The sequence below is a fragment of the Podospora pseudocomata genome (assembly GCF_035222375.1).
Source record: "Podospora pseudocomata strain CBS 415.72m chromosome 1 map unlocalized CBS415.72m_1, whole genome shotgun sequence".
In the NCBI taxonomy this organism is placed as follows: domain Eukaryota; kingdom Fungi; phylum Ascomycota; class Sordariomycetes; order Sordariales; family Podosporaceae; genus Podospora; species Podospora pseudocomata.
In genome coordinates, this window is record NW_026946363.1 from 6,040,398 (window position 1) to 6,055,719 (window position 15,322).

Consider the following 15,322-nt stretch of genomic DNA (forward strand, 5'->3'; position numbering starts at 1 on the left):
CAGCAGTTTTCTTGTGGTACAGTCTGCATGGCCAATGTATGGCATCGCAGCAAATTTGTTGGGGCACTGGCGAATGGTCAGGTTCAGTGGCTGTGCGAGGTCGGTTTGTTCCCCTGAAGAAACGGCCCCGGCCAATCATGTGCTGCGGAAGTGGCTCGCGGCGGCTGGGCTGGCTTGAAGGGCGCCACATTGAACCGATACGATGGACGAATATCGCAAAGCTGCATAGTAACAGAATCTCTTGCTGCACAGGAAGAGAGAACTTTGTTATGATCTATGCTGTTGTTGAGGCTTTGAAAATGAACGCTTCTTACTGATTACCGTCACCTGATTTGATTGCCGTTTCTCGTTGGTTGCTGATGTGAGGTCGTGTTGATGTGGAGGCCACCTGCCCGTCTGGTCCAGTGGGGGGGGGCGGGTGATACGAAGAACGAAAGGAGGCCCGCCTCCCGAAGAAGTAACCCCCTGTCATCATTTTGCGGGACACTGGGCTCTCCGTGCAACCTGCTGAACAAGGTGCCACTCACAACTTTTCCCGTCCTCTTCCAATCTCAAATTCATTCGCTTCCCCTTTCGTTTTCACCCACGCTCGTTTCTACCACGTTTTACCACGTTATTTCTAATTCGGCACGTACGCACGCCGCTCCTACAAAGCTTTGTCGAGATATCGGGATAACTGGGTCACACGGGCCTTTCATTTCGCCCACATTAGACGGCTTTGTAACGGTTCCCGTCGCGCCTTGGCCATCTCATTCGAAACAGTCATCTCGCACGAGACCAATTTCGAAAGGACACAAGCATCGCTGGGAGACCGACCATATTTTAGCAGAAGCGGTTTTTAAGTTTGGTAAAAAAACAAAGACTAGGTATCTGACTGTCACGGACTCAACCAGCCACGATGCATGTCAGAAAAGCCCTTCAACTATTCGTTTTGGGGCTGTCGGCCGCCTCTGTCGCCGAAGCTACGTTTGTGAGCCCAAGACTCGCCCGACATGAAAGAGCTCTCCAGCGAAGACAAGACGATGGTGGCGATGCGCCGCCCAACTCTGCCTCTGACCCTGCCGACGAACCACCGGCGCCATCGACGTCAGATGCCCCAGTGACAACACCAAGCACTAGCTCAACAACACCACCACCACCCGTCACATCATCAACCCCGCCGCCTCCTGAGGAAACTTCCATTTCGGTCACTTCCAGCACCACGACGACGACAACCCCTCGGCCAGGCAACTCCGTCTCTTCCTCCTCCACATCGTCGACCACCGCCCCGCCAGACCCCGACGCAAGCGATGAGCCCACCACCCACGTCCAGACCATCACCAGAACCATCGTGACTACTAATCCCGATGGTCAGGAAACGACGGTCATCGATGAAGTTGTGACTACCTCGATCTCGGTACCACTGCCAAACGGAGGTGGCGGTAATGGCGGCGACACGGGTATGTCCACAACGACGCGCAACACGGTGATCGGCGTGGTGGTCGGTGTCGGCGGCGCTGTTGTTTTGGCTGGTCTGGGTTTTGTTGCCTGGAGGATTTGGGGCAAGAAGAAGCAGCAGGAGGAGCAAGACACCTTGATGGACGATTACAGCGCGGTTGGCGAGAAGCCAGACACGATTGGATCGACCAGCACACGCACTCCCTTCCAGAGCACACTCGAGAGCTACCACGCGCCAACACATGTCAACACGGCATCGAATTTCTAACGTGCTCTTCTCACGGCCATTTTCTTACCTGTCGATAATTCTGCCATTTATGGGAAGCCTCCCGGAGTTTTTTTTTTAACGGTTGCAACAACTACAACATCATCACTACTTTGCATGCTCAGTGGACAAGGACGATTGTTTTCTCGTTCTCGCCACTTGAAACGAAACCCAATGTGTATCATGGTGGAGGACTAGACAATGTGTTGTTTCGCTCAGGAGCTCATCACAAGAAGCGTTTTGCCTTTTTTTCTCTCTATCGGGTGGTTGGTTCTGGTCAGCATAGATTGGGAATCTATCCTCGGCGTGTGGCTGAGGGAGGGTTGTTTATTCGTTACTCTCCTTTTACATTATTATCTTTGTTTATTCCCCATCCTCAAAAAGTAACGACATGGCGTTGAGAAAGAGAAGTTACTGTTTAATACCAATATCGACTACCTACCTTTCTACCATCTACACTAGTAAAAAATATGAAAATCTCGGTTCTCGAAGCTATTTGAGATGAAGAGATGGACGAAGTGACGCCGAAAGAGGAGCTTATGACTCCCCGCTTCATTCAAACTTTTGAAATGCCAGAAATTGTCGGTTGAGAACTAGTGTGCGAACTTTGTCTGAATGGCAGGTGTCACTCTCATCTGATCTTGGGATTTGGTTTGGCATCGAGTCGGGAGCTTTGAAGCCGGCGCCGGCGCAAATTCCGGGGGCGATGACGGCATTGGTGATGCAAGGGGCATTTCTCTCGAACTTCATTCAAGATTTTTGCGTCATGGGAGATCACGTGCATCGTTCTTCTCGGGGGAAAAGTTCTTGAGTGACGGGTGGTGCTCGAGCCTCGTGGTAAATCATGGTTGTCTCAGACAGGTTTCAGGGTGACTTTTTCTGTGGGAATAGCTCCATGCGCAGAAACGGGGATTGGGTTGGGGTTTGACAGCGCGGGGTAGACATGCTGTAGTGGTTTAAGTTTACTATCTTTTGAGGCTCGTCTTTTACCATCGAAACCTGGGGTTTTTTGATATTGTTGTTGTGTATTTTGAAGGGTTCACTTCGTCCTCTCTTTTTGATATTGTCAGTTCGTCCATCCAGGTGATGGTAGGTGGTCTAGTTCTTCATTTCTGAATAGCATTTTTTTTTGTTTGATCAACGGCATTTCTTTGATACCCCTTTTCTGTCAAAATGCGTTATCTCTCCTTTTCAGTTTTTGCCCTAGGCATCACCACCACCTCCGCCACCATCCTCGTCTCGGACGGACACGGCGGCGTCATCCACAACCCTCGGTACACCCACCAAAGAATCGACAGCCGCAACGTCAAGATCGACAACCTCGCCCTCCACGCCGCGGTCCGAAGGTTCAACGTTGAGCAACTCCAGAACCTGACGAGCACCCTCCCCGTGTTGATACCCCGACAGGCGGCAAACCTCCAGGTTTTTACCTCCGCCCTGGGGGGGGCTGCGGCGCCTGCTATTACCAACTCTGGTGATCCTGACAGACCGTTTGCTGTCGACGGGGATACCTTTCCCGATTTTGCGACGGCGAGCAACAGGGCTTGTGACAACCAGAAGAATGCCTGTGCCAAGATTGCGAATGAGGGGGGCCAGAGGGACGGGGAGTTGACGGTGGGGGAGTGTGACAGGCAGATGGGTAAGTTTTGCTTACTTCACACTTACACTGGAGAGGGATAGCATACCTAGATAGGGCTGACATATGAATAGAACAATGCAAGAGTGCGGCGCTTTCGGCAGCCAACAGATCTTTTGATGGCGCCGCGGGTGAGCAGCAGCAGCAGCAGCCACCGCCACAGCAAGGGGGCGGTCGTGGTGATGATGGAGGACAGAGGCAGGATCCGAATCGGGGGCAGGATCAAGGACAGGAGGAACAGGCGCCGCCCGAGTCGGTGCTGGTTGATTCGGATGAGAATTTTGATTTCTTCTGTGATGTTTAGGCCTGGAAGTTCGGGAGGCGTGGGAGACTGATGTTTTTTCTTTTGTGGGTATTTACAGCAAGGGAATCGGGAAGGCAATGGTTGGTGTAAGTGACGAGGAGGCCGGGATTGGGCAACATGGAGCACTGCTGTTTCAGACAACTCGCCATTGGGCACGGAATCGGGCGTGGGAGACGGTTTTCCGCCTTTTTGTACATCAATGGTATTATTGGTTATAGGGTGTTTATGAAGATGTCACGAAGGTCTGGGTTTTGCTCATCTGAATTCCATTCCATGAGGCGAGATGGCTATCCCTACCGTTGCTGCACGAGTCGCTGCCCGATATGCATCACCGTATGCATCACCGTCAAAACATACAGAAGTGGCGGGACTGCCAAACGTACGGCCGCGTCCCATCAAACAACCCATTGTTTCGGGAAGTTTGGCTGCTTCGGCCGGCCTGGCTGCCGATAACCAACCCCCCGCGATCATCGGAACGGACCGAGACATTGCTGATTGTACGGAGTACGGGGAGCATAATCATTTCATCTGCCAGCATTTTGAACGGTGAATTGAAGATGTGATGCAATTGGCTTCCGTGGGAGTTCAAATGTGGATCCCGCCGGCCTGCCTTAGTGCCAAGGGAAACCATGCGCGCGTGGCCTATGCACAATGTCGTGGCCAGTCGGTTGTCGTTTTGATGGCACGCTTTCCGTGTTGTTTTGGTTGTTTTCTGAACTTTTAACTTTTCCGGGGCGAGCCAAGTAAAGTTCTAGAGAGCTGGTGACCTGGCAGTTGACGAGGTAAAAAACCAGCCGCCGTTGCAAAACCTGGAGAAAGTTCTACAAGTTGTGTCTTTTTGCCTATGATTTCTTTTAGCATCAGGAACCCTTACGATCAGCCCCTGTTTGCTTCTTCAGGTGTCATCCAGCCAACAGCACCGAAATTACGGATTGGTCTGCTTCGTCCAGCAGTGGAGCGCGACAAGGCCCGGCTCATTAAAGCAGGTGTTCCCAGTCCGAAAAAATAATTGCTAGTCGGCCCATGACACCCTCTCCTCGTCCTAACCCGGTCCCTCCACCTCCCCTCCCCATCCCCATCTCGAGCCAGACACACGGTCATTCTCGCGTCCCTTTTACAGCTGCAAGCTGCCGAGTCGAGTCCATCGCCAGCCTGCCCTGTTGCGCATCCATGTGTTTGTGCGGATCGAGCCCCTTTACCTTTCTTGTCGCTCCTTTAGCCTCAGTTTAATTATTTCCTTGGCTATATTCACTTCGCCTGCCGACAGCCAACGTCGGACACGCGTCGTCGCGTCCAGCCCGCCCGACCGTTGCTGCATCTGTATCCCCTAGCCACCTCCCAGGTTTCCCCAGGAAATCCAACGTGGGAGTTTTGGGCTTGTTTACGGAGACGATACTCGTCCCGCCTAGATAATAATCGAGGACCAGTAGCAGACGACGCTCAACTCGTCTGCGCTGGCTCTCGGCCTGGTGAGTAACGCACCTAAACCCAATTCCATCGCTGCCGTCCAACCATCGACCACGCTGAGCCACCCACGCATATGTCCCGGCAGCCAGCTCATCCCCCCCCCGGCCACCACCAACATGTTCGGCTAACATTGGGTGTCGCTCCCAGTTTCCTAAAAACGTCTTCCTTAAAGTTGTCACCGCAGACTCCTCCTCGTGCACTGGCACAGGACGGCCCTTTCAAGCCGATCTCCAAGTTGCAGGCCTACCCACCATCGATTGCATCGTCCCCTGCCCTCTCGAGCGCTTCCACTGCCGACGGCGAGGCATCCCCCGTACTACCGCCTCTGCCAGTACCTCGATTACCTGAACGAGTCCGTGGTCTCTTGAGGACTCCACCGCCCGCCGCTGAGAGATCAGGAGACGAGGATAGCAGGGACGAAGGCTTGGCTCCTGGCGCCACCGATTGGGGTTCCCCCTACCCCTCGAACCTTCGAACCGACAGCACCTCTAGCAGCGACCTTTCTGGGGACTCTCCCATACCAATCCACCGCCTTCAACTACAAACCCCCTTCTTGCGTCCCGCCCCGCTCATCGAAGAACCGCAGCCAGAGCCCCCACGGCAGTCAGGCCTGAGTGCGGCCGCAGCTGTGCTTGCGAACCGAGCCAGGCGCATTGCGCACGGAATCACAGAGGATTGGATACGTCAGCACACGGCTGCTGGAGGTGACCAGGAAAAACGACATTGGTTCAGTGACGGAACCGGCGATAGTGAGAACTCTTCACTGAGCGGCTCATTTTCCGGTGAGGAAGCTGCGTGGTTGGGATACGACGATATCAACCTTGAAACCCCACGACCAAGAAGTCGCGAGACCGATAACGGACGGTGGCTGTCATCCGGCCTCGACCGCAGAAAGCAGGCCAGTAACGAAACGTTGAGACAATCCCACCTGGACCGTGCAAAAGAAGCCCCGGCCGCCAAAATGGTGTCTTCCGACGAGAGGTCAACGCCCGATAGCGTGGGCAACCGCGGATTCACAACTGACTCGTTGTCGGCCACTCAGGGGCGTCTCAACCTCCCTGAGAGGCCCGGCACACCGAAACTGAACGGAATCAACGGATCGGCGAGTGTGACGCAGACAGAGCATAAGGCGCCATCAACACCGTCAAGAGCGGCTGTCAAGCGCGCGTCTCTGAGTGCGACCCCCCGCGCATTCAGGAAAAAGGTACCCTGGAAGGGTAAAAACATCATGGTATGCTTCCCGAGCAACGACCGACGGGGTCAGCCCGGCGGGCCTCCAATGCCCCTTACCGAGACCCAGGTGAAGGGCATGCTTCGAAGTTGGGAGGAGCTTGGGTACAACACCGAAGGATTCGATTTAGCATCGGATGCACAAGAGCTTGGGACTGTGGAGCATTCACATAGTAGGGGATCCTGGCCCGACTTTGATGATGTCGCACGGGAGCGGCAGAGCGGCAAATACCCAATAGTCCTCCCCGATCTCAATGGTATGTTCTCGGATGCGAATTGTGCGCTTTACTGCTGCTTTGTTTCTAACATGGTTCACCACTTGCAGCCTGGAAGAAGTACGTCGACGAGCTCAACGAGGCCAAACTTCGCGCCCTGGGCGTTTCGTTTGGCGATGAAGAACCTCCCCTCCCTCCGCCGCCAGCGATCTCCCCCGCTACGACGATGAGCCGGCAAACGTCGATGCAATATCCGCCCCTGCCATTCTCCCCACCGATTCCAACGTCCTCCGCATCGAGCAACCAAGCAGTCCCCGGCTTCCCATTCAACGTGCCGTTCGTCACCTCTGCCGCCCAGAGTCCAGGTATCCCGGCTGGCGCATCACCGGGGCCGTTCAACAAGTTCAATCCCCGGGCGTCTATCTCGATCCCTTCGCCACATGGGTGGTCTCCCTCCATCATGCTCGGGCACCGTGTTGGCTCGCCCTCGCTCGCAAACCTCAGCGCCATGATGTCTCCTACTTCCCCATTCTCTCCTGATGGGATGGGCCCTGTCGGGCCTGTTGGACACCAACGGCATCAGTCACTACAGTTCCCTGTCTTGCCTCACCAGTTCCAAGTGCCAGTCAGAGCCTCGCCGCGCCTGCAGGATCTGTGCGAAATCGACGAGGAACCGGCAGAGGAAGAGGCATCGAAGCCCCACGAAGCCGGCTTTGTGCACCACAACGCTAGTGATAGCTTGCAGAAGGAAATTGACGAGGCTGAGTATCACCTCGAGGAGCAGATGCGCTCCCAGCTCGACAATGACGAAGACTACAGCCCCCACAACGAAAACGATAAGGGAGAGATGCCCGCATTGCCATCTGTGCAGTTCGCGGCTCAAGCCACCCAGTTTAGTCAAGCGGATGGTCTTGTTTTGCATCACCCCAGACCGCACAGCCGAGGTCACTCGCTCTCTCAGAAGTTTTATACCGAAGACGACGCAACTGTCGAGGGTGGCTACAGACCCACGCTGCAGGGCATTAGTTCGCACTTGTCAGAAGATTCCGAGATCGAGACCAATCCGAGTAATCTGGGAACTCCTGTTCAGAACTTTGATTTTGCCAAGATCGCCCACCAGCGGACGCTGTCGAATGACAGCAACCCATGGCAACACAGTGAGCCCGGAAGGCCGGCTGCTAACGGCAATCACCAGCCACGCGTAAGCCACGGCAGCAAGTCTTCTTTCTCGAAGCTCAATGTTGAGGCTCCGGAGTTCAAGTTCAACCCCGCGAGCTCGTTCACTCCAGATAACGGGTTTGCCTTCTCAAACTCCTCGTTCGCGACCCCTGTCTTCAACGCAGGGTTACCGCAGACCGTTCCCAATGCGTTTGGTATGGCGGCTCCGTTGCCAGCGCCCGTTCCAGCTCCTGTGCCAGCTCCTGGCCCTACCAAGATTAATGTCAACGCTGCGCCCTTTTCGCCTGGATCGAGCGACTTTAGCTTCTCAAGCTCAGGCCCCAAGTTCAGGCCTGATGCTCCCGCCTTCACCCCAACTGGCATCCCCGGAGTGACTGCTGGTTCCGTGAAGAGCACGAGCAAGCCTGGCTCCATCTTTGGAAGCATTGATCTTTCTGCCGCGGACATTGTCAAGCCCGCGAAGAAGTCGCAGGCCGTTCTTATCACCAAGCCTGAGGATGAACAGCCCGATGAGGAGCGTGAGGGTGGCAAGGCACCTGGTCAGTACACTGGTGAGGAGACACGCAGCAAACGAGCCAGGTCTTCGGTTGCTCCCGATGATGATATTGCTCTCTTTGCGGAACGTACAGACGACCCTACCTTGGTCGTCGCCAAGCCAGAGACGGTTGCCGAAGACGATGGACCGGTGGAGGACAAGTCCTTCGATGAGTCCAACAACGGCCAGGAAGACACTGCGCAGTCGTCCATGGTCATTTCAGCAACACCGGATACTGAGGCTGCAATCAGTCCCTCTGAAACTTCACCGGACCAGGCGACTGTTCCTTGGGCGCCATTCGAGTTCAACAAGCCGACTGAGATGCAGGCATTCGCCGAGGCCGCGCCATTCGAGCCTGGAAGCTTCAAGGCTGGCCATACGAAATCACTTTCAGCCACGGCCAAGGCCTTCGTTCCTGGCGTGCCTGTGTGGGAAGACGATAAAGATACCACTCCTGAAGCTACACCTATCGTTGCCAACGACGAACATTCAGGACTCAGTCAAGATGCCGCTGAAACAGTCGTCGAGTCTATCGAGCAGCCAGAGGAGGACCTCGAAGTGCCGAGTCCCGCTGCCACCCGATCACTCGACAAGGAACTACCCCCAGCTCCTAAGGGGTTGGCTGCGTCCCGTTATGCCCGCTCCTCCCCTCCACCTCCGCCTCCACCCAAGCAAAGCGGGCTCTCGGCCTCCCGGTTTGCCACCGCTCCCTCCCCGAGCAACGAGCAACCACAGCAACAAGTTTCCATGCCTGCTTCGTCTACTGAACTTGATGACAAGCCCTTGCCCTCAGCTCCGGCGGAGGAGGCTGCTGGGGATATGCTTGCCGAACCCACCATGGCTGATCTGGATGAGATCATGCGTCGACTCAACGAAAATCCGGATATGGGTGTGAAAAAGACGTATAACAACGAGAACCAATGGGCCCATGCTGACCCAGCTCCTCCTCGGGGAACGTCATTGGAGGTTCCACTTGACGCGCCTCTGCTCCGCAGCGAGGCTTCTAGCCCTAAGCCAAGCAGCCGTCAGTACGATGAAATGGCCGACTCCCCAAGGACGTTGTCTGCCGAGCCTGAAGATCCGTTCAACGATCAAATGCAGTACACAGAGGGTGCAGTTCAGCGCCTCAATGGAAGCGAGAGCCTTCCTGCTAGCGACTGGGAGGGCACCTTCACAGAGGACGAACAAACGAAGCTTGAGTCGCGTGTCAAGTTCTTTGACGGCCGTGTCAGCGATCTTGTTGATGGACTGCTTGCTGCTCGCCTCAAGCCTTTGGAGCAGCTTGTCTCTGGTCTTGCTCGCAGCGGAAAGCACCTTCATTCTTCCCAGCCACGTCACAGTGTGTCGGATACGGAAGATGGCGACGACGAAGAGGATGGGTTGACTCATCTCAGGCGCCCTGCGAGCCCCCGCCGGGACCGCAGAATGCAGCAAATTCGTGCGGCTGTTTCCGAGGCGCTCGCAGCTCACCAAAAGATTCCAGCAGAATCGGCTCGTTCTTTGGCGGGCGAGGACAATTCTCGTGTCCTGTCTGTTTTGGAAGAGATGAAGACACAACTCAACGTCAGGGCCGACATTGGGAATATCGTGGAGGAGGTTATTGAACGGCGTATCCCGCCCGCGGCTGTGGATAAGGATCATGAGATCAGCCAGTTGCACGCTCGGCTTGCGGCTTTGGAGCAGCGTCTTCAGGATAGCGATGCCAAGCTGGCAGCTGAAACTGCTGCTAGACGGGCGGCCGAGGATAGTGCCGCTAGGGCTAGCCGTGAGCTTGAGAATGCGGCTACCAAGATTGATGTTGAAATGATGAACAAGAGCTCCTTGGGGCAGCGCATCAACGACCTCGAGGAGCGTGTGCACCACGCCGAGCATCAGGTGGAGGAGGCAGTCAACGGTAGAAGGGCTGCTGAAGATCGTCTTGCAGAGAACCAGCGGTTGCTTCGCATCTCTTCAGAAGAGGAGACTCGTCTTCGTGAACTCGTCGATACTAAGGATAGCGAGATGAACGAGGCGCGCAAGGAAACTCTGCACTGGCGGGGTGAAGCTACCCGTATTGCTACTATTGCTCAGAGACGGGATAAGGACCTTGCTCAGGCGCTTGACGAAAATAAGGCGCTGCACAAGCTCATTGAGACCCTTGGCACCCAGGTCGAGGAGAACGAGCGTGTCCGTGACAACTATCGCACCAAGTTGTTCTCTCTCCAGGAGGATATGGCCAAGGCTGCAAAGGATATTGCTGAGGAGAATGCCCGTCATGCCAAACGGGAGCAAGGCCTTGTCGCTCGGCAGGAGGTTCTCGAGGCTAGACTTCAGGCCGAGGCTCGAACTCGCGAGCGCATTGAGACTGAGCTCCAGAGGCTGGAAATGGGCGAGCGCCAGGGCATGCGCGCTGTCGCAGAGTGTAAGAGACTCGAAAATGTTCTCGCCGAGATGCGCACCGAGAATCACAAGTTGCACCAGAGCGCCCTCCGCTACCAGGCCGAATTTGAAGAGGCTAGGGAGTCTGCTGCCCGTGAGGTTCAACGCACTCGCGATGCTATGCAGAGCGAAATCGACGCTGCCAATCACCAGGTCAACGTTGCTCGCAACGAGCTTGAGGACCAGATGGCGAGACTTAGAAGCCAGCTCGACCAAGTCAAGATGGATGCTGACACTTCCAAGGCGCGCCTTGAGATGCTCTTGGAGGAAGCTCAAACCACCAAGCAGACCGAGCTTGGAGCCCTTGCTGAGAAACATCAGAACGAGATGGAGGACCTGCAGGCACGTTACGACCGCCAGCTCAGCAACACCAGAGAAGATGCCCACCGCACTGAGCAGAACCTGCTGGAGCGTCTTAGCATCTCCACCTCCAAGTCCGAGCACCTCCAAGACAAGGTCGCCCATCTCGAGGAGAAGCTTGAGATTGCCAAGGAGGCTGCACGGGCTGCTGCTCAGGCTGCCAAGTCGTCTGTTGGTGGTGCGGAATTACCTGCCCAGGTTGGCGCTTCCGCGGCCAGGGAATTGGGAGTTCCAGAGAGGATTTCGCCCCAGGCTCTGCGCGAGTCCATCATGGTCTTGCAAGAGCAGCTCCAGGAGCGTGAGCAGAGAATTGAGGAGCTTGACCAGAAGCTTGCCAAGGTTGATCCCGAAGCGGAGACCAAGATTTCGAAGCGCGACGACGAGATCATCTGGCTCCGTGAGCTTCTTGCCGTCAGACACTCGGATCTGCAGGACATTATTGCTGCTCTCGGACGTGAAGATTACGACAAGAACACGGTCAAGGATGCGGCGATCCGTCTCAAGGCCAACCTCCAAATGGAGGAGCAGGAACGCGAAAGGGCACTCAATGGTGGTTCTGCCATCAACCTGCCCAACATTGCCGCCACCATTCGCGAAGCGGCCACTCCCCGCGTTGCCCAGGCTGTTGGTCCTTTGGCGGCCGCGTGGGGTAACTGGCGCAGGTCGAGAGATCCGTCGTTTGGTGCTGCCAGCAGTGTACAGTCGCCCACCGGGTCGACTAGTGGCAGCAGCACCACACCATCCAAGAGCGGCCCTACTGCGAGCGGCTTCCTCGGGGGTCTGTTGACACCTCCTGCCTCCAGTCTTAGACAGACGCCAACCGCCCCTCCAGTAAAGCAGCCGACTGCTTTCTCGAGCACCGGACGCCGCTTCACTGCCCAGGACCTTGCCAACCGACCTCTCGGGCCAGCTTCTGCCGCCGTGCAACAAGCGCAACTAGAGACGGCAGCTGCTGTCCCTGCTCTCCCCTCGGTGTTGAGCACCCCGCCCCGTCGCACCGCCTCTTCCGGACCAGTGACACCACCGATGCGGGACAACGCCTACGATTCCGATGCGCAAGACTTTGACGATGCCGAATTTTATGAGGAGTGAGCACGTCCTCAGGAACCAGCACCATCATCAGTTCGTGTCTGTAAGCCCGCGTGGCTAAAATTATTATAACCCCTTATTTCCTTTGTTTATTTTCTATTGTTTGTGTTGTCAATCAAGATGGAGGAGAAGAGAGTTGTAGATAATGATGGATGGGAACGCGAGTGTTGGCATGAAACACACACCAATCAGCAACATGGTTTACATACACACACACCCATTCACACACTGAGAAAAACAAAGAAAGCAAAAACTAGAATGATACCCCTTCCCCCTTTTATATATTTCTCTCACTACCAGATTGTTGTTGTTGTTGTTGTTGTTGTTGTTTGAGGAAACTTTGGTAATTTTGGCTTTTTGTCGATAGTTGTTGTTTCTGAGGAGGAGGAAAGCAAAGTTCGGTTTTGATCAATTCACTGTCATTGTCTTTTTTTTTTTTAGTTGGCACCAGCAGCAAGTTTGGCTTTGGATGTATGATTCTGTATATTGCCTTCTCTTCTGTCTCCCTCCCCTAAAAAAAAAGGGTGAGAATGGTCACATGTTGCGAGTCGAATAGTTGCTAGCTCTGGCATTGGCGTTTTTGTTTTTGTTTTTGTTTTGTTTAATTTTGTTGATAAAAGTACACCACCCAAAGAGCAGTTCTCTCAGACCTGATAGGGTTATTATAAAGGAAGGGAGCGCAGGGAGGGTTGAGGTTGAGGTTGAGGCTGGGGGGAGGGGGGAGGGGGGAGGGGACGGTGGCTGTGGGTAGTGTAATTATAGGGGATGTGTTGTTTTGTTAGTTGAGGTTGCTGTTTGTATATAGCATGGAAGGGCAGGCAGGGTAAAAAAGAAAAAATTGTTGTTTTTAAAACGTTGGGGTAGCCCACACGGTGATGGTGAGATGGAGGAGGAAGGGGAGTCCTTGTTATAGAAAGGGGCAGGGTGGGGAAGACCCCTGATTATATGCAGCCCTATCGGAATATTCCGATGCAGGTTGGACAAAAGTGCCCCCTGAGAGACCCCATGATTTAGTGGGGAAGGTGATGTGGGGAGGTGAATACCTCTGCATGAGGGCATGGTGCTCCAGGTGCGGTGTTTGGTGGTCCAATGTTGTTGTAGTGGGTATCGTTGTTGTGATGATGGTGATGCCAGCCCGAGACCAACCTACCGACGAAGCTGGTTGCGTTGAGTGTCATCTTGAACAAGGCAGGACTTGTGCTGGCATGTTCGAAGTTGTAGTTGGTGAAAAGATCGACGAGGGTCTTCTTGTAATAGAATCGCTTGGTATTCTACTGACCACCTGTCGTAAGCTGATTCAATGGGATCCTTGTTATGTTGAGCACAGTTGACTGTTAGCTATCATGCAACAGCGGGCAGAACACGTCTACGTTAAACCTGTGGGGAGACACTTGATCAGAATCCTGACGGCTGAAACATGAAAATTCAAGAGATTTTTGAGATGGAAGATTAGGGCAAGCTTCCTGACTTGGAAGAATCAGGGATGATGGCTTCAATCCGATGTTGACAGAGGTTGTCTTGGCATCCAGGGGATCATGGGCTTCACTTCAATTAGGTACCGATAACATGAATCTAACTTTTTCCAGGATCGATATTACGGTAGACCAGAGAAAGCATATCGCACTTATAAACATACAGTACATCGAGGAAACTGCACAACAACATTCATTTCTCGGCGATCTTTCAGTCTTGAACCGCACCTCCACCACCACATCACCCACGTCTCCTCCTCCTCAATCATCACCGTAAACACTGGAGATTTCCACATTCCCAACTCTCGCTCACTCTTGTCAGTATCAAGCCTAACGCGTTCTTTTTGGTTCCCTCATGGCTGCCTCATAAACATGCTGGGCTGACTCGCTTGTCTCTGGCCCAGTGGTCTATCTGCCACTCTAATATTGCCTGCTGTTGCTCGAAAAGCCCTCCTTCCTTCACGTTCTCGATGCTGTTGGCGCTCCCTCTCATATCTTTCCAGCAACGCCAACCTTTCCTTCTCCCGCCTACGGTCTTCAGTTGGCCCATCCGCCTCCCAGTAAAAGAAACAAGGGAATAATGGCGAGTGTAGTTATGACAACGGCGTCAAGCATAGCCAGTTTTATCGGTGTGCCTGCAAAATGCGAGGGGAGCTAGCCGTTGGTTTGACCCCCAGCAGATATCCTTTCGGGGCTTGATTGGGGGAGTTTACCTGCCGAATCTGGCTTTGATAAAAAGGGCGGCGCCAAGGGTGAGGCAGATCCAAGAGAAAAGGAACCCGAGAATGAAAAACCTAGAGGCGGGCATGTCAAGTATGGTGTTAGATGTTTGGGTTGTATGGACATTGAGCGGCATCGGCGTTGAAACTGATGAAGTGGTCGTGGTGAGGGGTGGGCTTAATATGCTGAGGACTTCACTGGCCAGCTGCAGAGTCGTAGACAGAAGAGTTACTCCGCACATAGGTCAGTTTCAAGTTTGCCGCAATCAAGGTACCATGATACCGTGCTCAGGGGCGAGCCCGCGACTGGAGCTGCCAAACTCGACACAGCCCCTTACGTGCTAAGTAGGTACCTAAGAAGACTTCGACATTCTGAAGAATCTTCTTTCACTTTGTTCCCATCTTCACGTCACGTTGGTTGGAGAAACTACCGCCGTTTGAGGGAGCACCGTGTGACGGGGCTATGGTTGGTCACCGGAGGGTACCCAAGCAGCAACGAGGAGCAGACATTTCAAGGCACAGAAATTGTCCCGGACAATGCGACCAGCGATATCTACCAGCAAGTTTCCTTCTCGGTTTCGAATTAGTCCACCAGCTATCCGGATCTCAACACCCACAGCATTAGCACGTCTCGAAGTAACCAACTAGGGACTCACTTCTTCCTCAACAACTACGACATCGCAACATCTACCCTAAAGCACCATTTATATAGCCCACCTCATCAACATCTTTATCACGGCCGAATGGTGGTCAGCGAGATAATCGTCCTCTCCATCTTCGGTTGGATGGTATTCTACATCTTCTGTGTCTTGCTCGTGTCCATGACCAGGAGTGAGCCCTCCGGATAAACCAACCGATCCCGTTCCAGACTGTGTCTGACCACATCGCCCAGAGAATGAACGTTTGCTTCTGGATACCCCACCTGAATGGTACGTTGCCGAGATACCCCGATCTGGTTTACTTGGCTCCCAGTTCAAATTCCGCGGCCAATAACCA

The 15,322-nt window shown here is 54.2% G+C and overlaps 3 protein-coding genes across 3 annotated transcripts; all 3 read left to right on the forward strand.

Moving 5' to 3' along the window:
* Positions 1–898: 898 nt before the first annotated feature.
* Positions 899–1,705, forward strand: QC762_119960 (uncharacterized protein; the record flags this gene model as incomplete). Its single annotated transcript, XM_062886430.1, has 1 exon — positions 899–1,705. One exon carries the CDS (start codon positions 899–901, stop codon positions 1,703–1,705), a length of 807 nt encoding a protein of 268 aa, XP_062749516.1.
* A 1,170-nt stretch (positions 1,706–2,875) lies between these two features.
* On the forward strand, positions 2,876–3,642 carry QC762_119970 (uncharacterized protein; the record flags this gene model as incomplete). Its single annotated transcript, XM_062886431.1, has 2 exons — positions 2,876–3,341; positions 3,413–3,642. 2 exons carry the CDS (start codon positions 2,876–2,878, stop codon positions 3,640–3,642), a joined length of 696 nt encoding a protein of 231 aa, XP_062749517.1.
* A 2,428-nt stretch (positions 3,643–6,070) lies between these two features.
* Positions 6,071–12,664, forward strand: QC762_119980 (uncharacterized protein; the record flags this gene model as incomplete). The annotated part of the gene is made up of 2 exons (XM_062886432.1): positions 6,071–6,596; positions 6,665–12,664. 2 exons carry the CDS (start codon positions 6,071–6,073, stop codon positions 12,136–12,138), a joined length of 6,000 nt encoding a protein of 1,999 aa, XP_062749518.1. The 3' UTR covers positions 12,139–12,664.
* Positions 12,665–15,322: the final 2,658 nt, after the last annotated feature.